The 25,103-nt window shown below is 47.5% G+C and overlaps 1 protein-coding gene across 4 annotated transcripts in view; it reads right to left on the reverse strand.

Annotated features, from left to right (window-relative positions):
* Positions 1-2,065: 2,065 nt before the first annotated feature.
* gpatch1 (G patch domain containing 1) overlaps positions 2,066-25,103 on the reverse strand; it is a 31,641-nt gene continuing 8,603 nt past the window's right edge. Inside the window, exons 8-21 of one of the 4 annotated variants that reach the window (XM_031820082.1) lie at positions 24,270-24,420; positions 20,597-20,676; positions 20,053-20,260; positions 19,605-19,794; positions 18,880-19,043; positions 18,328-18,512; positions 17,239-17,366; positions 16,450-16,556; positions 12,248-12,429; positions 9,152-9,404; positions 5,660-5,770; positions 5,376-5,488; positions 4,945-5,090; positions 2,066-2,355 (exon numbers count right to left, since the gene is read on the reverse strand). In XM_031820082.1, the coding sequence (XP_031675942.1) occupies positions 2,322-2,355; positions 4,945-5,090; positions 5,376-5,488; positions 5,660-5,770; positions 9,152-9,404; positions 12,248-12,429; positions 16,450-16,556; positions 17,239-17,366; positions 18,328-18,512; positions 18,880-19,043; positions 19,605-19,794; positions 20,053-20,260; positions 20,597-20,676; positions 24,270-24,420 (2,052 nt within the window). In that variant the 3' untranslated portion in view covers positions 2,066-2,321. Of the gene's footprint in view, positions 4,756-4,944; positions 5,091-5,375; positions 5,489-5,659; positions 5,771-9,151; positions 9,405-12,247; positions 12,430-16,449; positions 16,557-17,238; positions 17,367-18,327; positions 18,513-18,879; positions 19,044-19,604; positions 19,795-20,052; positions 20,261-20,596; positions 20,677-24,269; positions 24,421-25,103 lie in introns of all 4 variants that reach the window. The other 3 variants (XM_031820085.1, XM_031820084.1, XM_031820083.1) reach the window with 3 other exon arrangements.

The following is a 25,103-nucleotide window of genomic DNA, read 5'->3' on the forward strand; positions in this document are numbered from 1 at the left end:
GGCAGAACTGAAAAAGCGTGTGCGAGCAAGGAGGCCTACAAATCGGACTCAGTTACACCAGCTCTGTCAGGAGGAAATAGGCCAAAATTCACCCAACTTATTGTGGGAAGCTTGTGGAAGGTTTGACCTAAGTGAAACAATTTAAAGGCAATGCTACCAAATACTAATTGAGTGTATGTAAACTTCTGACCCACTGGGAATGTGATGAAATAATTACATTTGAAATAAATAATTCTCTCTACTATTATTCTGACATTTCACATTCTTAAAATAAAGTGGTGATCCTAACTGACCTAAATAGCGAATTTTTACAAGGATTAAATATCAGGAATTCTGAAAAACTGAGTTTAAATGTATTTGGCTAAGGTGTATGTAAACTTCAACTGTGTGTGTGTGTAATCAATCTACAGGTGTATGTAAACTTAAACTGTGTGTGTGTGTAATCAATCTACAGGTGTATGTAAACTTACGACTTCAAATGTGTATTATACACGTGTTTATTGCATATCCCAATACCACATTTTCACAAATGTTTTTAGGAATTTTTGCAAATGTATAAAAATTTTTAAAACTGAAATATCACATTTCCATAAGTATTCAGACCCTTTACTCAGTACTTTGTTGAAGCACCTTAGGCAGCGATTACAGCATTGAGTCTTCTTGGGTATGACGCTACAAGCTTGGTACACCTGTATTTGGGGAGTTTCTCCCATTCTTCCTTGAAGATCCTCTCAAGCTCTGTCAGGTTGGATGGGGAGCATCACAGCAAAGCTATTTTCAGGTTTCTCCAGAGATGTTTGATTGTGTTCAAGTCCGGGCTACTCAAGGACATTGAGACTTGTCCCAAAACCACTCCTGCGTTGTCTTGGCTGTGTGCTTAGAGTCGTTCTGTTGGAAAGTGAACCTTCGCCCCAGTCTGAGGTCCTGAGTGCTTAGGGTCGTTGTCCTGTCGGAAGGTGAACCTACGCCCCAGTCTGAGGTCCTGAGCGCTCTGGAGCAGTTTCTCTCTGTGCTTTGCTCCGTTCATCTTTCCCTTGATCCTGACTAGTCTCCCAGTTCCTGCAGCTGAAAAACATCCCCACAGCATGATGCTGCCACCACCATGCTTCACCGTAGGGATGGTGCCAGGTTTCCTCCAGATGTGACGCTTGGCATTCAGGCCAAAGAGTTCAATCTTGGTTTCATCAGACCAGAGAATCTTGTTTCTTATGGTCTGAGTCTTCAGGTGCCTTTTGGCAAAACTCCAAGCGGGCTGTCATGTGCCTTTTACTGAGGAGTGGCTTCCATCTGGCAACTCTACCATAAAGGCCTGATTGGTGTAGTCAAAACAGGACTTTATGGTAGAATGCTGTAGAGATGGTTGTCTTTCTGGAAGGTTCTCCCATCTTCAAAAAGGACCTCTGGCACTCTGACAGAATGACCATCATTTGCTCAGTTTAGAAAGAGTCTTGGTGGTTCCAAACTTCTTTCATTTAAGAATGATGGAGACCACTGTGTTCTTGGGGACCTTCAATGCTGCAGAAATGATTTGGTACCCTTCCCCAGATCTGTGCCTTGACACAATCCTGTCTCGTAGCTCTACGGACAATTCCTTCGACCTCATGGCTTGGTTTTTGGTCTGACATGCATTGTCAACTGTGGGACCTTATAGAGGCAGGTGAGTGCCTTTCCAAATCATGTCCAATCAATTGAATTTACTACAGGTGGACTCCAATCAAGTTGTAGAAACATCTCAAGGATGATCAATAGAAACAGGAAGCACCTGAGATCAATTTAGAGTCTCATAACAAAGGGACTGAATACTGATGTAAATAAGGTATTTCTGTTTTATGTTTAATACATTTGCAGAAATGTCTAAAAACCTGTTTTCACTTTGTTATTATGGGGTATTGTATGTAGATTGAGGGGGGGGGGGAATTATAGAATAATGTAACAAAATGTGGAAAAAGTCCAGGGGTCTGAATACTTTCCAAATGTATACAACTTTTTATCCATTTAAAGATACATGATGGTAACAACTCACATCACAGACAATCTGGAAAGACACGATAATAACAGAGACAGATTACAACAACAACAAAATCTCCAATGTTTATTGATTAACAGACGATAGCAAGACCTCTCAACATATCAGCCCGAGACATCGATCAGCAAAAAAACTCACATCTCATGAGAATTACAATTTCAAATGTAAAGTAAGACCCTCTTTCATCAGCATCATAACTACAGGGCTATTGGAATTCATACAGAATGGTTCCCGACTCCCGTCTCCAGATATCTGTCCTCATAGAGGACATCCTGTTGTCTGTCGGATCACAGATTCACTGCAGATTCTTCCCACGGATGCTCTTCAACCTGGTCAGATGGGAGAGGAAGGATCAATATCATGTATGTAATAACCCTGTCATAATACTGTAACACGGATGCTCTTCAACCTGGTCAGATGGGAGAGGAAGGATCAATATCATGTATGTAATAACCCTGTCATAATACTGTAACACGGATGCTCTTCAACCTGGTCAGATGGGAGAGGAAGGATCAATATCATGTATGTAATAACCCTGTCATAATACTGTAACACGGATGCTCTTCAACCTGGTCAGATGGGAGAGGAAGGATCAATATCATGTATGTAATAACCCTGTCATAATACTGTAACACGGATGCTCTTCAACCTGGTCAGATGGGAGAGGAAGGATCAATATCATGTATGTAATAACCCTGTCATAATACTGTAACACGGATGCTCTTCAACCTGGTCAGATGGGAGAGGAAGGATCAATATCATGTATGTAATAACCCTGTCATAATACTGTAACACGGATGCTCTTCAACCTGGTCAGATGGGAGAGGAAGGATCAATATCATGTATGTAATAACCCTGTCATAATACTGTAACACGGATGCTCTTCAACCTGGTCAGATGGGAGAGGAAGGATCAATATCATGTATGTAATAACCCTGTCATAATACTGTAACACGGATGCTCTTCAACCTGGTCAGATGGGAGAGGAAGGATCAATATCATGTATGTAATAACCCTGTCATAATACTGTAACACGGATGCTCTTCAACCTGGTCAGATGGGAGAGGAAGGATCAATATCATGTATGTAATAACCCTGTCATAATACTGTAACACGGATGCTCTTCAACCTGGTCAGATGGGAGAGGAAGGATCAATATCATGTATGTAATAACCCTGTCATAATACTGTAACACGGATGCTCTTCAACCTGGTCAGATGGGAGAGGAAGGATCAATATCATGTATGTAATAACCCTGTCATAATACTGTAACACGGATGCTCTTCAACCTGGTCAGATGGGAGAGGAAGGATCAATATCATGTATGTAATAACCCTGTCATAATACTGTAACACGGATGCTCTTCAACCTGGTCAGATGGGAGAGGAAGGATCAATATCATGTATGTAATAACCCTGTCATAATACTGTAACACGGATGCTCTTCAACCTGGTCAGATGGGAGAGGAAGGATCAATATCATGTATGTAATAACCCTGTCATAATACTGTAACACGGATGCTCTTCAACCTGGTCAGATGGGAGAGGAAGGATCAATATCATGTATGTAATAACCCTGTCATAATACTGTAACACGGATGCTCTTCAACCTGGTCAGATGGGAGAGGAAGGATCAATATCATGTATGTAATAACCCTGTCATAATACTGTAACACGGATGCTCTTCAACCTGGTCAGATGGGAGAGGAAGGATCAATATCATGTATGTAATAACCCTGTCATAATACTGTAACACGGATGCTCTTCAACCTGGTCAGATGGGAGAGGAAGGATCAATATCATGTATGTAATAACCCTGTCATAATACTGTAACACGGATGCTCTTCAACCTGGTCAGATGGGAGAGGAAGGATCAATATCATGTATGTAATAACCCTGTCATAATACTGTAACACGGATGCTCTTCAACCTGGTCAGATGGGAGAGGAAGGATCAATATCATGTATGTAATAACCCTGTCATAATACTGTAACACGGATGCTCTTCAACCTGGTCAGATGGGAGAGGAAGGATCAATATCATGTATGTAATAACCCTGTCATAATACTGTAACACGGATGCTCTTCAACCTGGTCAGATGGGAGAGGAAGGATCAATATCATGTATGTAATAACCCTGTCATAATACTGTAACACGGATGCTCTTCAACCTGGTCAGATGGGAGAGGAAGGATCAATATCATGTATGTAATAACCCTGTCATAATACTGTAACACGGATGCTCTTCAACCTGGTCAGATGGGAGAGGAAGGATCAATATCATGTATGTAATAACCCTGTCATAATACTGTAACACGGATGCTCTTCAACCTGGTCAGATGGGAGAGGAAGGATCAATATCATGTATGTAATAACCCTGTCATAATACTGTAACACGGATGCTCTTCAACCTGGTCAGATGGGAGAGGAAGGATCAATATCATGTATGTAATAACCCTGTCATAATACTGTAACACGGATGCTCTTCAACCTGGTCAGATGGGAGAGGAAGGATCAATATCATGTATGTAATAACCCTGTCATAATACTGTAACACGGATGCTCTTCAACCTGGTCAGATGGGAGAGGAAGGATCAATATCATGTATGTAATAACCCTGTCATAATACTGTAACACGGATGCTCTTCAACCTGGTCAGATGGGAGAGGAAGGATCAATATCATGTATGTAATAACCCTGTCATAATACTGTAACACGGATGCTCTTCAACCTGGTCAGATGGGAGAGGAAGGATCAATATCATGTATGTAATAACCCTGTCATAATACTGTAACATGTTTAAATGACATGGGTCAATTGGTTTTGGCCTGGTTCTAACCATTGTTGCCCTTTTTGGCCAGGTCCAAACCATTTCTGGGCTGGTTCTAACTGTTTTGTACTACAATTAATGCCCTCTGACCTTCTGAGCAGCTCTTCTGTTGATACCCCTCCCCCCTCCTCCTGGCCGTTCCCGTCACTCCCCTCTGAGCTGCTGTCTGATGACTCCTCCTTCTTGGTCTTCTTCTGCTTGCCTTTGTGCTTGTGTCTCTTGTGCTTCTTCTTCTGCTGTTAACAACAACAACGGCAGAGAGGGAGAGTCAAGAGGACATACTGACAGACGGTGAACGGCGTTCCTGGCACTTCCACCAAAAACAAAAAGACCAAACATATTTGGTACAATGGTCCTCTTGAATAACTCACTTTGCCTGCCTGCCAGCCTGCCAGCCAGCCAGCCAGCCAGCCAGCCGGCCAGACAGACAGAGAAACAGAGAAACAGAGAAACAGAGAGAGGACTCTTGAACAGACACCGTAGTCTATTCTCCTGGGTTAAGTTGTTTTCCCCGGCCGTACCTTCTTGTCCTTCTTGTGCTTGCCGTGTTTCTTGGCTTTGTGCTTCTCCTTACACTTCTTCTTGTGTTTGTCGTCCTTAGCAGAGGGAGTCGGGGACGGACGGCGCTCCGCTGCTGAAAAGACAAGCAGAGATGGTGAGACTCCAAATCATCTATATCAATGTCTCAAGATGAGCTGCAACAGACTGGTTCGAACAGCTTTTTGTGAACAACAAGATGTTAAGGAATCACAACGTCCGTTATAACCGGGATTTGATTGGATCACGTTATTGGTAAGGGACTCACTCAATGTAGAGGAAGGAGGAGGCAGCCGAGGTCCAAACTCCTCCTCTTCCATTTCCTGGTCCCGAGGGGGAGGGGCAGCAGCAGGACCACTGGGCGTTTTGAACAGAATGTCTAAAAAATAAAAAACTGAGTTAAAACCATCAGAGATGTCAGAGGTCTCCCATCATTCTCCACTACCCAGAGAGCTAAAACCATCAGAGGACTCCCATCATTCTCCACTACCCAGAGAGTTAAAACCATCAGAGATGTTAGAGGTCTCCCATCATTCTCCACTACCCAGAGAGTTAAAACCATCAGAGATGTCAGAGATCTCCCATCATTCTCCACTACCCAGAGAGTTAAAACCATCAGAGATGTCAGAGATCTCCCATCATTCTCCACTACCCAGAGAGTTGAAACCATCAGAGATGTCAGAGATCTCCCATCATTCTCCACTACCCAGAGAGTTAAAACCATCAGAGATGTCAGACATCTCCCATCATTCTCCACTACTCAGAGAGTTAAAACCATCAGAGATGTCAGAGATGTCCCATCATTCTCCACTACTCAGAGAGTTAAAACCATCAGAGATGTCAGAGATGTCCCATCATTCTCCACTACCCAGAGAGTTAAAACCATCAGAGATGTCTCTCTGCTGTCTTGACTGGAACTAATGGGGATCCATAATAAACCCCAGGAAGAGTAGCTGCTGCCTTGGCAACAGGAACTAATGGGGATCCATAATAAACCTCAGGAAGAGTAGCTGCTGCCTTGACAGGAACTAATGGGGATCCATAATAAACCCCAGGAAGAGTAGCTGCTGTCTTGGCAACAGGAACTAATGGGGATCCATAATAAACCCCAGGAAGAGTAGCTGCTGCCTTGGCAGGAACTAATGTGGATCCATAATAAACCCCAGGAAGAGTAGCTGCTGCCTTGGCATGAACTAATGGGGATCCATAATAAACCCCAGGAAGAGTAGCTGCTGCCTTGGCAACAGGAACTAATGGGGATCCATAATAAACCCCAGGAAGAGTAGCTGCTGCCTTGGCAACAGGAACTAATGGGGATCCATAATAAACCCCAGGAAGAGTAGCTGCTGCCTTGGCAACAGGAAATAATGGGGATCCATAATAAACCCCAGGAAGAGTAGCTGCTGCCTTGGCAGGAACTAATGGGGATCCATAATAAACCCCAGGAAAAGTAGCTGCTGCCTTGACATGAACTAATGGGGATCCATAATAAACCCCAGGAAGAGTAGCTGCTGCCTTGGCAACAGGAACTAATGGGGATCCATAATAAACCCCAGGAAGAGTAGCTGCTGCCTTGGCAACAGGAACTAATGGGGATCCATAATAAACCCCAGGAAGAGTAGCTGCTGCCTTGGCAACAGGAACTAATGGGGATCCATAATAAACCCCAGGAAGAGTAGCTGCTGCCTTGGCAACAGGAACTAATGGGGATCCATAATAAACCCCAGGAAGAGTAGCTGCTGCCTTGGCAGGAACTAATGGGGATCCATAATAAACCCTGGGAAGAGTAGCTGCTGCCTTGACATTAACTAATGGGGATCCATAATAAACCCCAGGAAAAGTAGCTGCTGCCTTGAGATGAACTAATGGGGATCCATAATAAACCCCAGGAAAAGTAGCTGCTGCCTTGACATGAACTAATGGGGATCCATAATAAACCCCAGGAAGAGTAGCTGCTGCCTTGACAGGAACTAATGGGGTTCCATAATAAACCCCAGGAAGAGTAGCTGCTGCCTTGACAGGAACTAATGGGGATCCATAATAAACCCCAGGAAGAGTAGCTGCTGCCTTGACAGGAACTAATGGGGATCCATAATAAACCCCAGGAAGAGTAGCTGCTGCCTAGACAGGAACTAATGGGGATCCATAATAAACCCCAGGAAGAGTAGCTGCTGCCTAGACAGGAACTAATGGGGATCCATAATAAACCCCAGGAAGAGTAGCTGCTGCCTTAACAGGAACTAATAGGGAACCATAATAAACCCCAGGAAGAGTAGCTGCTGCCTTGACATGAACTAATGGGGATCCATAATAAACCCCAGGAAGAGTAGCTGCTGCCTTGACATGAACTAATGGGGATCCATAATAAACCCCAGGAAGAGTAGCTGCTGCCTTGACATGAACTAATGGGGATCCATAATAAACCCCAGGAAGAGTAGCTGCTGCCTTGGCAACAGGAACTAATGGGGATCCATAATAAACCCCAGGAAGAGTAGCTGCTGCCTTGGCAACAGGAACTAATGGGGATCCATAATAAACCCCAGGAAGAGTAGCTGCTGCCTTGACAGGAACTAATGGGGATCCATAATAAACCCCAGGAAGAGTAACTGCTGCCTTGGCAGGAACTAATGTGGATCCATAATAAACCCCAGGAAGAGTAGCTGCTGCCTTGACAGGAACTAATGGGGATCCATAATAAACCCCAGGAAGAGTAGCTGCTGCCTTGGCAACAGGAACTAATGGGGATCCATAATAAACCCCAGGAAGAGTAGCTGCTGCCTTGGCAGGAACTAATGGGGATCCATAATAAACCCCAGGAAGAGTAGCTGCTGCCTAGACAGGAACTAATGGGGATCCATAATAAACCCCAGGAAGAGTAGCTGCTGCCTTAACAGGAACTAATAGGGAACCATAATAAACCCCAGGAAGAGTAGCTGCTGCCTAGACAGGAACTAATGGGGATCCATAATAAACCCCAGGAAGAGTAGCTGCTGCCTTGGCAGGAACTAATGTGGATCCATAATAAACCCCAGGAAGAGTAGCTGCTGCCTTGGCAGGAACTAATGGGGATCCATAATAAACCCCAGGAAGAGTAGCTGTTGCCTTGGCAGGAACTAATGGGGAACCATAACAAACCCCAGGAAGAGTAGCTGCTGCCTTGGCAACAGGAACTAATGGGGATCCATAACAAATACAAATATCTCATCATTCTCCTAACAACCCAAACAGCCATTGTTAAACCACCATATATATATTGGCTATAGGAACCGAAGGACCAGTGTTCATACCTGGGTGCTGGCTGGGTGTAGCTGACACAGGAGGACCAGTGTTCATACCTGGGTGCTGGCTGGGTGTAGCTGACACAGGAGGACCAGTGTTCATACCTGGGTGTAGTCGACACAGGAGGACCAGTGTTCATACCTGGGTGTACCTGACACAGGAGGACCAGTGTTCATACCTGGGTGCTGTCTGGGTGTAGCTGACACAGGAGGACCAGTGTTCATACCTGGGTGTAGTCGACACAGGAGGACCAGTGTTCATACCTGGGTGTACCTGACACAGGAGGACCAGTGTTCATACCTGGGTGCTGGCTGGGTGTAGTCGACACAGGAGGACCAGTGTTCATACCTGGGTGTACCTGACACAGGAGGACCAGTGTTCATACCTGGGTGCTGGCTGGGTGTCGTTGACACAGGAGGACCAGTGTTCATACCTGGGTCCTGGCTGGGTGTAGTCGACACAGGAGGACCAGTGTTCATACCTGGGTGCTGGCTGGGTGTCGTTGACACAGGAGGAGCAGGCTGGGTTGTGTTGACATTCAACTGGTTAGATATCTGAGGCCCAGTCCCAGCCTTGCTCCGAACCCCTTCCTCCTTCTCCTCCTCCTCCTCACTCTCTCCTTCAGAAGAAGAGGAAGACTTCTCGTCTGATGAACTGGCGAAGATGGCCTTGAACAGATCCATAGACGGCCTGCTCTCCTCCTCCTCCTCCTCCTCTTTCTGCTCCGTGTCTGGCTGCTCAGTTAGTCAGAAACATCATCGATTAACATGTGACTTACAAAACATCTGTATCTCTTACGTCGGTCAACCCTCTACGGATTACAGTAGACCGTCGACCCTCTACGGATGACAGTAGAGCGTCGACCCTCTACGGATTACAGTAGACCGTCGACCCTCTACGGATTACAGTAGACCGTCGACCCTCTACGGATTACAGTAGACCGTCGACCCTCTACGGATTACAGTAGACCGTCGACCCTCTACGGATTACAGTAGACCGTCGACCCTCTACGGATTACAGTAGACCGTCGACCCTCTACGGATTACAGTAGACTGTCAAACCTCTTAGGATTACAGTAGACTGTCAAACCTCTCAGGATTACAGTAGACTGTCAAACCTCTCAGGATTACAGTAGACTGTCAAACCTCTCAGGATTACAGTAGACTGTCAACCCTCTACGGATTACAGTAGACTGTCAAACCTCTACGGATTACAGTAGACTATTACATCAGTGGTGTATGTAGTGTAGTAGGATGGTACCAGAACCTCCTACAGTAGGATCAGTGGTGTATGTAGTATAGTAGGATGGTACCAGAACCTCTACAGTAGGATCAGTGGTGTATGTAGTATAGTAGGATGGTACCAGAACCTCCTACAGTAGGATCAGTGGTGTATGTAGTGTAGTAGGATGGTACCAGCACCTCCTACAGTAGGATCAGTGGTGTATGTAGTAGGATGGTACCAGAACCTCTACAGTAGGATCGGTGGTATATGTAGCAGGATGGTACCAGAACCTCTACAGTAGGATCAGTGGTGTATGTAGTGTAGTAGGATGGTACCAGAACCTCTACAGTAAGATCAGTGGTGTATGTAGTAGGATGGTACCAGAACCTCTACAGTAGAATCAGTGGTGTATGTCATGTAGTAGGATGGTACCAGAACCTCTACAGTAGGATCAGTGATGTATGTAGCAGGATGGTACCAGAACCTCTACAGTAGAATCAGTGGTGTATGTCATGTAGTAGGATGGTACCAGAACCTCTACAGTAGGATCAGTGATGTATGTAGCAGGATGGTACCAGAACCTCTACAGTAAGATCAGTGGTGTATGTAGTGTAGTAGGATGGTACCAGAACCTCTACAGTAGGATCAGTGGTGTATGTAGCAGGATGGTACCAGAACCTCTACAGTAGGATCAGTGGTATATGTAGCAGGATGGTACCAGAACCTCTACAGTAGGATCAGTGGTGTATGTAGTGTAGTAGGATGGTACCAGAACCTCTACAGTAGGATCAGTGGTATATGTAGCAGGATGGTACCAGAACCTCTACAGTAGGATCAGTGATACATGTAGTGTAGTAGGATGGTACCAGAACCTCTACAGTAGGATCAGTGGTATATGTAGCAGGATGGTACCAGAACCTCTACAGTAGGATCAGTGGTGTATGTAGTAGGATGGTACCAGAACCTCTACAGTAGGATCGGTGGTATATGTAGCAGGATGGTACCAGAACCTCTACAGTAGGATCAGTGGTGTATGTAGTGTAGTAGGATGGTACCAGAACCTCTACAGTAGGATCAGTGGTGTATGTAGTAGGATGGTACCAGAACCTCTACAGTAGAATCAGTGGTGTATGTCATGTAGTAGGATGGTACCAGAACCTCTACAGTAGGATCAGTGATGTATGTAGCAGGATGGTACCAGAACCTCTACAGTAAGATCAGTGGTGTATGTAGTGTAGTAGGATGGTACCAGAACCTCTACAGTAGGATCAGTGGTGTATGTAGCAGGATGGTACCAGAACCTCTACAGTAGGATCAGTGGTATATGTAGCAGGATGGTACCAGAACCTCTACAGTAGGATCAGTGGTGTATGTAGTGTAGTAGGATGGTACCAGAACCTCTACAGTAGGATCAGTGGTATATGTAGAAGGATGGTACCAGAACCTCTACAGTAGGATCAGTGATACATGTAGTGTAGTAGGACGGTACCAGAACCTCTACAGTAGGATCAGTGGTGTATGTAGTAGGATGGTACCAGAACCTCTACAGTAGGATCAGTGGTATATGTAGCAGGATGGTACCAGAACCTCTACAGTAGGATCGGTGGTATATGTAGCAGGATGGTACCAGAACCTCTACAGTAGGATCAGTGGTATATGTAGCAGGATGGTACCAGAACCTCTACAGTAGGATCAGTGGTGTATGTAGTGTAGTAGGATGGTACCAGAACCTCTACAGTAGGATCAGTGGTATATGTAGAAGGATGGTACCAGAACCTCTACAGTAGGATCAGTGATACATGTAGTGTAGTAGGACGGTACCAGAACCTCTACAGTAGGATCAGTGGTGTATGTAGTAGGATGGTACCAGAACCTCTACAGTAGGATCAGTGGTATATGTAGCAGGATGGTACCAGAACCTCTACTGTAGGATCGGTGGTATATGTAGCAGGATGGTACCAGAACCTCTACAGTAGGATCAGTGGTGTATGTAGTGTAGTAGGATGGTACCAGAACCTCTACAGTAGGATCAGTGGTGTATGTAGTGTAGTAGGATGGTACCAGAACCTCTACAGTAGGATCAGTGGTGTATGTAGTAGGATGGTACCAGAACCTCTACAGTAGGATCAGTGGTGTATGTAGTAGGATGGTACCAGAACCTCTACAGTAGGATCAGTGGTGTATGTAGTGTAGTAGGATGGTACCAGAACCTCTACAGTAGGATCAGTGGTGTATGTAGTAGGATGGTACCAGAACCTCTACAGTAGGATCAGTGGTGTATGTAGTAGGATGGTACCAGAACCTCTACAGTAGGATCAGTGGTGTATGTAGTGTAGTAGGATGGTACCAGTACCTCTACAGTAGGATCCGTTGTAGGGCCATCAGTAGTAGAGGCTTCTGGTCCTGACCCAGAGGCTTCAATACGAGCCACACTGAGGAACTCACTGACCGGATCCTTCTCCTTCCTCTCCTTGTCCCCAGCCTGGCCAGACACATCCCACCTGGACCTCTTCCCTGGCTCAGAGGGCTTCACACCTACACAGAGAGAGAGAGACGTAGGGGCCAGGTTTACACAGAGAGAGAGAGACGTAGGGGCCAGGTTTACACAGAGAGACGTAGGGGCCAGGTTTACACAGAGAGACATAGGGGCCAGGTTTACACAGAGAGACATAGGGGCCAGGTTTACACAGAGAGATACAGAGAGACGTAGGGGCCAGGTTTACACAGAGAGAGAGAGAGAGACGTAGGGGCCAGGTTTACACAGAGAGATGTAGGGGCCAGGTTTACACAGAGAGATACAGAGAGACGTAGGGGCCAGGTTTACACAGAGAGAGAGAGAGACGTAGGGGCCAGGTTTACACAGAGAGAGAGAGAGACGTAGGGCCAGGTTTACACAGAGAGATACAGAGAGACGTAGGGGCCAGGTTTACACAGAGAGACGTAGGGGCCAGGTGTACACAGAGAGAGAGAGAGAGACGTAGGGGCCAGGTTTACACAGAGAGACGTAGGGGCCAGGTTTACACAGAGAGATACAGAGAGACGTAGGGCCAGGTTTACACAGAGAGAGAGAGACGTAGGCGGCAGGTTTACACAGAGAGAGAGAGAGACGTAGGGCCAGGTTTACACAGAGAGAGAGAGAGAGACGTAGGGGCCAGGTTTACACACAGAGAGAGAGAGAGACGTAGGGGCCAGGTTTACACAGAGAGAGGGAGAGAGACGTAGGGGCCAGGTTTACACAGAGAGAGGGAGAGAGACGTAGGGCCAGGTTTACACAGAGAGAGAGAGAGAGACGTAGGGGCCAGGTTTACACAGAGAGAGAGAGAGACGTAGGGGCCAGGTTTACACAGAGAGAGAGAGAGAGAGAGAGAGACGTAGGGGCCAGGTTTACACAGAGAGAGGGAGAGAGACGTAGGGGCCAGGTTTACACACAGAGAGAGAGACGTAGGGGCCAGGTTTACACACAGAGAGAGAGACGTAGGGGCCAGGTTTACACAGAGAGAGAGAGAGACTTAGGGCCAGGTTTACAGAGAGAGAGAGAGAGAGAGAGACGTAGGGGCCAGGTTTACACAGAGAGACATAGGGGCCAGGTTTACCCAGACATCACAGCAGGCGTCATGGAAAACACCCCCTTCTTCCACAGAGTATAAAACCACCCATGACAAAATGGACATTAGATCAGAAAACAGGGAGCTGTTGCTAAAGGAGTGTAGTGTAGTGTAGTGTAGTGTAGTGAGGTGTAGTGTAGTGTAGTGTAGTGAGGTGTAGTGAGGTGTAGTGGGGTGTAGTGAGGTGTAGTGTAGTGAGGTGTAGTGTAGTGTAGTGAGGTGTAGTGGGGTGTAGTGAGGTGTGGTGTAGTGAGGTGTAGTGTAATGAGGTGTAGTGTAGTGGGGTGTAGTGTAGTGTAGTGTAGTGTAGTGTAGTGGGGTGTAGTGAGGTGTAGTGTAGTGAGGTGTAGTGTAGTGTAGTGAGGTGTAGTGTAGTGTAGTGAGGTGTAGTGTAGTGAGGTGTAGTGTAGTGAGGTGTAGTGAGGTGTAGTGGGGTGTAGTGAGGTGTAGTGTAGTGAGGTGTAGTGTAGTGAGGTGTAGTGGGGTGTAGTGAGGTGTGGTGTAGTGAGGTGTAGTGTAATGAGGTGTAGTGGGGTGTAGTGAGGTGTAGTGTAGTGAGGTGTAGTGTAGTGTAGTGAGGTGTAGTGGGGTGTAGTGAGGTGTAGTGAGGTGTGGTGTAGTGAGGTGTAGTGTAGTGAGGTGTAGTGTAGTGTAGTGGGGTGTAGTGAGGTGTAGTGTAGTGAGATGTAGTGTAGTGTAGTGAGGTGTAGTGTAGTGTGGTGTAGTGAGGTGTAGTGTAGTGAGGTGTGGTGTAGTGAGGTGTAGTGTAGTGTAGTGAGGTGTAGTGTAGTGAGGTGTAGTGTAGTGTAGTGAGGTGTAGTGTAGTGAGGTGTGGTGTAGTGAGGTGTGGTGTGGTGTAGTGAGGTGTAGTGTAGTGTAGTGAGGTGTAGTGAGGTGTAGTGTAGTGTAGTGAGGTGTAGTGGGGTGTAGTGAGGTGTAATTAGTGAGGTGTGGTGTAGTGAGGTGTGGTGTAGTGAGTTGTAGTGTAGTGTAGTGAGGTGTAGTGTAGTGAGGTGTAGTGTAGTGAGGTGTAGTGTAGTGTAGTGAGGTGTAGTGTAGTGAGGTGTAGTGTAGTGTAGTGAGGTGTGGTGTAGTGAGGTGTAGTGTAGTGTAGTGAGGTGTAGTGAGGTGTAGTGTAGTGTAGTGAGGGTGAGGTGTAGTGTAGTGTAGTGAGGTGTAGTGTAGTGAGGTGTGGTGTAGTGAGGTGTAGTGTATTGTAGTGAGGTGTAGTGTAGTGAGGTGTAGTGTAGTGTAGTGAGGTGTAGTGTAGTGTGTGTATATGTAGTGTAGTGAGGTGTAGTGTAGTGAGGTGTAGTGTAGTGTGGTGTAGTGAGGTGTAGTGTAGTGAGGTGTGGTGTAGTGAGGTGTAGTGTAGTGTAGTGAGGTGTAGTGTAGTGAGGTGTAGTGTAGTGTAGTGAGGTGTAGTGTAGTGTAGTGAGGTGTGGTGTAGTGAGGTGTGGTGTGGTGTAGTGAGGTGTAGTGTAGTGTAGTGAGGTGTAGTGGGGTGTAGTGAGGTGTGGTGTAGTGAGGTGTGGTGTAGTGAGTTGTAGTGTAGTGTAGTGAGGTGTAGTGTAGTGAGGTGTAGTGTAGTGAGGTGTAGTGTAGTGTAGTGAGGTGTAGTGTAGTGAGGTGTAGTGTAGTGTAGTGAGGTGTGGTGTAGTGAGGTGTAGTGTAGTGTAGTGAGGTGTAGTGAGGTGTAGTGTAGTGTAGTGAGGGTGAGGTGTAGTGTAGTGTAGTGAGGTGTAGTGTAGTGAGGTGTGGTGTAGTGAGGTGTAGTGTATTGTAGTGAGGTGTAGTGTAGTGAGGTGTAGTGTAGTGTAGTGAGGTGTAGTGTAGTGTGTGTATATGTAGTGTAGTGAGGTGTAGTGTAGTGAGGTGTAGTGTAGTGAGGTGTAGTGTAGTGTAGTGAGGTGTAGTGTAGTGAGGTGTAGTGTAGTGAGGTATAGTGTAGTGAGAGTGAGGTGTAGTGTAGTGAGGTGTAGTGTAGTGAGAGTGAGGTGTAGTGTAGTGAGGTGTAGTGTAGTGAGGTGTAGTGTAGTGAGGTGTAGTGTAGTGAGGTGTAGTGTAGTGTAGTGAGGTGTAGTGAGGTGTGGTGTAGTGAGGTGTAGTGTAGTGAGGTGTAGTGTAGTGAGGTGTAGTGAGGTGTAGTGTAGTGTAGTGTAGTGAGGTGTAGTGTAGTGTGTGTATATGTAGTGTAGTGAGGTGTAGTGTAGTGAGGTGTAGTGTAGTGAGGTGTAGTGTAGTGTAGTGAGGTGTAGTGTAGTGAGGTGTAGTGTAGTGAGGTGTAGTGTAGTGAGGTGTAGTGTAGTGTAGTGAGGTGTAGTGTAGTGAGGTGTAGTGTAGTGAGAGTGGGGTGTAGTGTAGTGAGGTGTAGTGTAGTGTGTGTATATGTAGTGTAGTGTAGCCAACTGTATGTACTTGAATCCACTGAGTTTTCCCGCTCTTGAGCGGTCCCCACCCCTTTTCCTTTGTCTACCAAGCCGTCATATCAGTTTGGTCCGCTAGGGACTTTTTCTTTGTATCATTTAGTAACCCATGTATGACGTATTGTGTGTGTGTTTACGTAATTCTGTGACTAAGTTAGTTAGTAAATAAATAATTAAGTTGATTTGTATATCGCTGATTCAGGGTTCATGCAGATATCCAAGGGGGTTGAGACGTTCAGTAATGAGACTAATGAGGTAACAATACATTAATAAGTGACTAATCGATAAGATATGAAAACATCGGAAGAGTTATATTCGGGAAATAAAAACTCTAAACATTTTCCCGTGGTGCCGACTTCCTAGTTAATTAAAGTCACATGATTAGTTTAATCGCGTAATTAAATTAAACAGAGAATAGATTTGATAATATACAATGAAAGTCAACGCCCCGACACTCTGAAATTCTTCCCTGTAACACTTGAGATAAAATGTGTCTGGATAAAGTGGAACTGATTGTTTGTTACCTTGTGGAGCGGGGGAAGCACTAGCTGTTGGACTCTCTGATACAGTCAGGAAGTTAAACACAGAGAACTTGTCTCTCTTCACTTTGGGCATTCCCACAAACCCTGACCTGGAAAGAAAACAACAGTTAGATCTGACAACCCCAGACCTGGATAGACAACAACAACAATAGTTAGATCTGACAAACCCTGACCTGGATAAACAACAACAGTTATATCTAACAAACCCTGACCTGGATAGACAACAACAACAGTTATATCTGACAAACCCTGACCTGGATAGACAACAACAACAACAATAGTTAGATCTGACAAACCCTGACCTGGATAGACAACAACAGTTATATCTAACAAACCCTGACCTGGATAGACAACAACAACAGTTATATCTGACAAACCCTGACCTGGATAGACAACAACAACAGTTATATCTGACAAACCCTGACCTGGATTGACAACAACAACAGTTATATCTGACAAACCCTGACCTGGACAGACAACAACAGTTATATCTGACAAACCCTGACCTGGATAGACAACAACAGTTATATCTGACAAACCCTGACCTGGATAGACAACAACAGTTATATCTGACAAACCCTGACCTGGATAAACAACAACAGTTAGACCTGACAACCCCAGACCTGGATAGACAACAACAACAACAACAGTTAGAGCCCAATGCAACGATACAAGCAGTAACCATTGAGTTTTAGTATTCATAGTACCATTCATTCCGTGGTGGTCAAGTGTGTGTGTGTGTGTGTGTGTGTGTGTGTGTGTGTCTCGTACCCAGGATAGGGGTCAGGTACGTTGAACCTCTTGCAGAGCAGATTGTCAGGGTGCCATTCAAACGTGTCTCTGGTCAGTTTTCCAAACATCTTCATCTTCACGGCTGCCTGCTTGTCATCCACATCATTCTGAAGACAAACAGGCAGAACAGAGGATCAACCCACTGAGCCTCACACCCAATCCTGGATGCCCAGCCTGTAACCCAATCCTGGATGCCCAGCCTGTAACCCAATCCTGGATGCCCAGCCTGTAACCCAATCCTGGATGCCCAGCCTGTAACCAGGATGCCCAGCCTGTAACCAGGATGCCCAGCCTGTAACCAGGATGCCCAGCCTGTAACCCAATCCTGGATTCCCAGCCTGTAACCCAATCCTGGATTACCAGCCAGTATTGATTACCCACAATCCTTCAACATTATGGTGAAGCTGTGGAGAGCTGCCTACCTCCTGATCTCCCCTCAATATTAATTACCCACAATCCTTCAACATTATGGTCAAGCTGTGGAGAGCTGCCTACCTTCTGATCTCCCCTCAGTATTGATTACCCACAATCCTTCAACATTATGGTGAAGCTGTGGAGAGCTGCCTACCTCCTGATCTCCCCTCAGTATTGATTACCCACAATCCTTCAACATTATGGTGAAGCTGTGGAGAGCTGCCTACCTCCTGATCTCCCCTCAGTATTGATTACCCACAATCCTTCAACAGTATGGTGAAGCTGTGGAGAGCTGCCTACCTCCTGATCTCCCCTCAGTATTGATTACCCACAATCCTTCAACAGTATGGTGAAGCTGTGGAGAGCTGCCTACCTCCTGATCTCCCCTCAGTATTGATTACCCACAATCCTTCAACAGTATGGTGAAGGTGTGGAGAGCTGCCTACCTCCTGATCTCCCCTCAGTATTGATTACCCACAATCCTTCAACAGTATGGTGACGCTGTGGAGAGCTGCCTACCTCCTGATCTCCCCTCAGTATTGGTTACCCACAATCCTTCAAAGCTGTGGAGAGCTGCCTACCTCCTGATCTCCCCTCAGTATTGATTACCCACAATCCTTCAACATTATGGTGAAGCTGTGGAGAGCTGCCTACCTCCTGATCTCGTGTCACCTCCACAGTGTCTGCCTCCACACCGTCATCCTGTTTCCCTCTGGTGAAGCGACAAGACAGAGAGGAGCTGCTGGGCTTGTAGAGGAGAGCAGCACGAACAAACTCATCCCTCTCTCTCCCTCTCTCCCACTCTGTCATGGTGGGGTCCAAGCTCAACTCCAGGGCATCTGGACAGAGTTGAGGAGACGGTTTAGATGTGAGGATGAAACCATCATGGGAATCTTAGTGGATAATGTACGTTGGGAGAGGAATGTCCTAAAAGCAGAACATGGGCTGATTCTTTCAGAACATTTTAAAGAGGCTCTCAATGCGTCTGTGTTCACCATGAAAAGTGGTTTTATTGTCTTAATAGACCACGATAACATTACAATACCAGATTGACATTGTCAAGCACTTTGTCTTTGTTAAAATGGCAGCCAAACCAGTTCTCTGTCTCTGTCTCTCCCTGTTTGACACGGTCTGTTTTCTAAGAGCCTGTCCATTTCATAGAATAAAAGTCCATTGAATCGGTTTGACGCCATGCAGCCTCCGTACCTCGGTCTCCCTGTTTGAGCTGGTCTATGTAGAGGTCGTATCGGGCCTGTTTATGAGGGGTCCTCTCAAAGGGTTTGAAGGTCTGTCCTGTCTGGGCCTGCGCCGTAGGGCCGCTCCACACACTCAGAGCTTCCTGCTGCTGCTGCTCTGCGTGGGGTGCAAACCTGGATGGATTCAACAGAGACTTGGTGATCTGACGTTACCAAGGAGCAGCAGGATATTGTAGATGAGAGCCATGCAAGACGTATCAGTGCATTGCTTTGTCATACCTGTGGACTACAATACAAGATCTAGAACACTGGACTACAATACAAGATCTAGAACACTGGACTACAATACATTACAAGATCTAGAACACTGGACTACAATACAAGATCTAGAACACTGGACTACAATACAAGATCTAGAACACTGGACTACAATACAAGATCTAGAACACTGGACTACAATACATTACAAGATCTAGAACACTGGACTACAATACATTACACGATCTAGAACACTGGACTACAACACATTACAAGATCTAGAACACTGGACTACAATACAAGATCTAGAACACTGGACTACAATACTTTACAAGATCTAGAACACTGGACTACAACACATTACAAGATCTAGAACACTGGACTACAACACATTACAAGATCTAGAACACTGGACTACAACACAACACATATCCCAGGATGGTTCAGAGACGGTCAGACAGACAGATATAGGTGTACCTGCTAGACAGGGCCTTCTGGGCGGAGGCTCTGGCTGCTGCAGCCGCTACCCCTGCAGCCACAACGGCTGCTCTGGCCTCCCCAGGGGTGGGCTGTCTGGGGCCTGAGCTGGTATCTGAGGAGGGCCTCCGTAGGCTGGAGAGTCTCTCTCTGTCCTCAACCTTCAGCAGGTCAAACACAGAGCTGGGACCTGGAGGGAGGAGGACAGGGGAGGGGACAAGGAGACAGGGCAGGGAGGAGGACAGGGCAGGGAGGAGGACAGGGCAGGGAGGAGGACAGGGCAGGGAGGAGGACAGGGAGGAGACAGGGCAGGGAGGAGACAGGGCAGGGAGGAGACAGGGCAGGGAGGAGACATAGCACCACAGTTGATAAAGAGGAGACGACCACGAGGATTAAAACATCTTGTTGTGTCTACAGGTTTCAGAAGAATACAGAGAACAGTCTGCACCTTGCAGTGTAGCCTCCCCCAGCAGCTCCCTCCTCTGGGCAGAGTCCAGCTGGTGACGACCCCCCTTAGAGGGCTCTTCCTGGGCCATGTGGCCTCGAGACGTCTGCAGGGCCTGGGCTACCATGGGGCTGACGCTGGACAGGTCCACCACTGGACGGAAGTAGTGGACCGGCCTGAAGTCTCTGGGCAGGTTGGGAGGAGGGAAGATCTGAGGAGAGAGAGAGAGAGAGGGAGAGAGAGGAGAGAGAGAGGAGAGAGAGAGGGAAAGAGAGGGGGGGAGAGAGAGAGAGAGAGAGAGGGGGAGAGAGACAGAGACAGAGAGAGAGGAGAGAGAGGAGAGGATAGAGAGGAGAGGATAGAGAGGAGAGAGGGAGGATAGAGGGGAGAGAGGTAGCGAGAGAGACAGGGAGAGGAGGAGAGAAAGAGAAGGAGAGAGAGAGAGAGAGATAGAGGAGGAGAGAAAGAGGCCAGGGGATGGAGGTGATATAATTCGGAGGTAATTGAAGAGAGATTCATTTAGAAACTAGGTTAAGAGAGCACCTACTGTTTTGGTCTCCAGCTTATCGGAGGCCAGGGTGAATCCTTCTAGGATTTTACCCAGATAAGCAGCGTCTTTACTGTGGTCTGAAGATGAAGAAAGAACAGCATTAGAGAACAATATGCAGTGATCCTCATTGATGTGATCGACATTATGTTCATGGACAGGACTATGACACTGAATGAAGAGGCACAGAGAGAGACAGAGAGAGTCCCTTACACATAAACACTAAATAAGTGTATGAACCATAACTTTCCATAGTACAGGACAAACACAACGGGTACGGCCTGTTCCCCAGAGATTCAGGACAATTGGTAGGGCCTGTTCCCCAGGGATTCAGGACAAACAACGGGTACGGCCTGTTCCCCAGAGATTCAGGACAAACACAACTGGTAGGGCCTGTTCCCCAGAGATTCAGGACAAACACAACTGGTAGGGCCTGTTCCCCAGGGATTCAGGACAAACAACTGGTAGGGCCTGTTCCCCAGAGATTCAGGACAACTGGTAGGGCCTGTTCCCCAGAGATTCAGGACAAACAACTGGAAGGGCCTGTTCCCCAGAGATTCAGGACAAACAACTGGTGGGGCCTGTTCCCCAGAGATTCAGGACAAACACAACTGGTAGGGCCTGTTCCCCAGAGATTCAGGACAACTGGTAGGGCCTGTTCCCTAGAGATTCAGGACAAACAAAACTGGTAGGGCCTGTTCCCTAGAGATTCAGGACAAACAAAACTGGTAGGGCCTGTTCCCCAGAGATTCAGGACAACTGGTAGGGCCTGTTCCCCAGAGATTCAGGACAACTGGCAGGGCCTGTTCCCCAGAGATTCAGGACAACTGGTAGGGCCTGTTCCCCAGGGATTCAGGACAAACAACTGGTAGGGCCTGTTCCCCAGAGATTCAGGACAACTGGTAGGGCCTGTTCCCCAGAGATTCAGGACAACTGGCAGGGCCTGTTCCCCAGAGATTTAGGACAACTGGTAGGGCCTGTTCCCCAGAGATTCAGGACAACTGGTAGGGCCTGTTCCCCAGAGATTCAGGACAACTGGTAGGGCCTGTTCCCCAGAGATTCAGGACAACTGGTAGGGCCTGTTCCCCAGGGATTCAGGACAAACAACTGGTAGGGCCTGTTCCCCAGAGATTCAGGACAAACAACTGGTAGGGCCTGTTCTCCAGAGATTCAGGACAAACAACTGGAAGGGCCTGTTCCCCAGGGATTCAGGACAACTGGTAGGGCCTGTTCCCCAGAGATTCAGGACAAACAACTGGAAGGGCCTGTTCCCCAGAGATTCAGGACAAACACAACTGGTAGGGCCTGTTCCCCAGGGATTCAGGACAAACAACTGGTAGGGCCTGTTCCCCAGAGATTCAGGACAAACACAACTGGTAGGGCCTGTTCCCCAGAGATTCAGGACAACTGGTAGGGCCTGTTCCCTAGAGATTCAGGACAAACAAAACTGGTAGGGCCTGTTCCCTAGAGATTCAGGACAAACAAAACTGGTAGGGCCTGTTCCCCAGAGATTCAGGACAACTGGCAGGGCCTGTTCCCCAGAGATTCAGGACAACTGGCAGGGCCTGTTCCCCAGAGATTCAGGACAACTGGTAGGGCCTGTTCCCCAGAGATTCAGGACAAACAACTGGTAGGGCCTGTTCCCCAGAGATTCAGGACAAACAACGGGTACGGCCTGTTCCCCAGAGATTCAGGACAACTGGCAGGGCCTGTTCCCCAGAGTTTCAGGACAACTGGCAGGGCCTGTTCCCCAGGGATTCAGGACAACTGGCAGGGCCTGTTCCCCAGAGATTCAGGACAAACAAAACTGGTAGGGCCTGTTCCTCAGAGATTCAGGACAAACACAACTGGTAGGGCCTGTTCCCCAGAGATTCAGGACAACTGGCAGGGCCTGTTCCCCAGAGATTCAGGACAAACACAACGGGTATGGTCTGTTCCCCAGAGATTCAGGACAAACACAACTGGTAGGGCCTGTTCCCCAGAGATTCAGGACAAACACAACTGGTAGGGCCTGTTCCCCAGAGATTCAGGACAACTGGTAGGGCCTGTTCCCCAGAGATTCAGGACAACTGGTAGGGCCTGTTCCCCAGAGATTCAGGACAACTGGCAGGGCCTGTTCCCCAGAGATTCAGGACAACTGGCAGGGCCTGTTCCCCAGGGATTCAGGACAACTGGCAGGGCCTGTTCCCCAGAGATTCAGGACAACTGGCAGGGCCTGTTCCCCAGGGATTCAGGACAACTGGTAGGGCCTGTTCCCCAGAGATTCAGGACAAACACAACTGGTAGGGCCTGTTCCCCAGAGATTCAGGACAACTGGCAGGGCCTGTTCCCCAGAGATTCAGGACAACTGGTAGGGCCTGTTCCCCAGAGATTCAGGACAAACACAACTGGTAGGGCCTGTTCCCCAGAGATTCAGGACAACTGGTAGGGCCTGTTCCCCAGAGATTCAGGACAACTAGTAGGGCCTGTTCCCCAGGGATTCAGGACAAACACAACTGGTAGGGCCTGTTCCCCAGAGATTCGGGACAAACACAACTGGTAGGGCCTGTTCCCCAGAGATTCAGGACAACTGGTAGGGCCTGTTCCCCAGAGATTCAGGACAAACAACTGATAGGGCCTGTTCCCCAGAGATTCAGGACAAACAACTGGTAGGGCCCTTTCCCCAGATATTTAGGACAAACACAACTGGTAGGGCCTGTTCCCCAGAGATTCAGGACAAACACAACTGGTAGGGCCTGTTCCCCAGAGATTCAGGAGAAACACAACTGGTAGGGCCTGTTCCCCAGAGATTCAGGACAAACACAACTGGTAGGGCCTGTTCCCCAGAGATTCAGGACAACTGGTAGGGCCTGTTCCCCAGAGATTCAGGACAAACACAACTGGTAGGGCCTGTTCCCCAGAGATTCAGGACAACTGGCAGGGCCTGTTCCCCAGAGATTCAGGACAACTGGCAGGGCCTGTTCCCCAGAGATTCAGGACAACTGGTAAGGCCTGTTCCCCAGAGATTCAGGACAACTGGTAAGGCCTGTTCCCCAGAGATTCAGGACAACTGGTAGGGCCTGTTTCCCAGAGATTCAGGACAAACACAAATGGTAGGGCCTGTTCTCCAGAGATTCAGGACAACTGGCAGGGCCTGTTCCCCAGAGATTCAGGACAACTGGCAGGGCCTGTTCCCCAGAGATTCAGTACAACCGGTAGGGCCTGTTCCCCAGAGATTCAGTACAACCGGTAGGGCCTGTTCCCCAGAGATTCAGGACAAACACAACTGGTAGGGCCTGTTCCCCAGAGATTCAGGACAAACAACTGGTAGGGCCTGTTCCCCAGGGATTCAGGACAAACACAACTGGTAGGGCCTGTTCCCCAGAGATTCAGGACAAACACAAATGGCAGGGCCTGTTCCCCAGAGATTCAGGACAACTGGTTGGGCCTGTTCCCCAGAGATTCAGGACAACTGGTAGGGCCTGTTCCCCAGAGATTCAGGACAACTGGTAGGGCCTGTTCCCCAGAGATTCAGGACAAACACAACTGGCAGGGCCTGTTCCCCAGAGATTCAGGACAACTGGCAGGGCCTGTTCCCCAGGGATTCTATATTTTTAGTTCAGGACCAGCCTTAATCTGTGTCTGGGAAACTGTCCCAGAGTCTTCCATCTCCTGTCATCTCAGTGGACCTCACCTTTCTTCTTCCTGTTGTACTGCTGGGGGGCGGTCCATCCGTACAGTCCGTTGCCAGGCTCCTCCCCTCCCAGCACCGTGTCGTAGTTAGACATGATGTCTCTGTGGTAGATGTCCTCGTCATCGTCCTCCATCGCACCCACACCAAAACCCTGGAGGGGGGGGGGGTCAAAGGGTCAAGGGTCAAGCACAGGCTAAGTATCCCAGAGCACCTGACTAGTAACAACCAAACAATACAGAGAGATGACAACAGTCAGACAGTGTTTTCCCTACTATTAGAGATGACAACAGTCAGACAGTGTTTTCCCTACTATTAGAGCTGACACAACAGTCAGACAGTGTTTTCCCTACTATTAGAGCTGACACAACAGTCAGACAGTGTTTTCCCTACTATTAGAGCTGACACAACAGCCAGACAGTGTTTTCCCTACTATAAGAGCTGACACAACAGTCGGACAGTGTTTTCCCTACCATTAGAGCTGACACAACAGTCAGACAGTGTTTTCCCTACTATTAGAGCTGACACAACAGTCAGACAGTGTTTTCCCTACTATTAGAGCTGACACAACAGTCAGACAGTGTTTTCCCTACTATTAGAGCTGACACAACAGTCAGACAGTGTTTTCCCTACCATTAGAGCTGACACAACAGTCAGACAGTGTTTTCCCTACTATTAGAGCTGACACAACAGTCGGACAGTGTTTTCCCTAATATTAGAGCAGACACAACAGTCAGACAGTGTTTTCCCTAATATTAGAGCTGACACAACAGTCAGACAGTGTTTTCCCTAATATTAGAGCTGACACAACAGCCAGACAGTGTTTTCCCTACTATT

The sequence above is a fragment of the Oncorhynchus kisutch genome, unplaced genomic scaffold (genome assembly GCF_002021735.2).
Source record: "Oncorhynchus kisutch isolate 150728-3 unplaced genomic scaffold, Okis_V2 scaffold3001, whole genome shotgun sequence".
Lineage (NCBI taxonomy): Eukaryota > Metazoa > Chordata > Actinopteri > Salmoniformes > Salmonidae > Oncorhynchus > Oncorhynchus kisutch.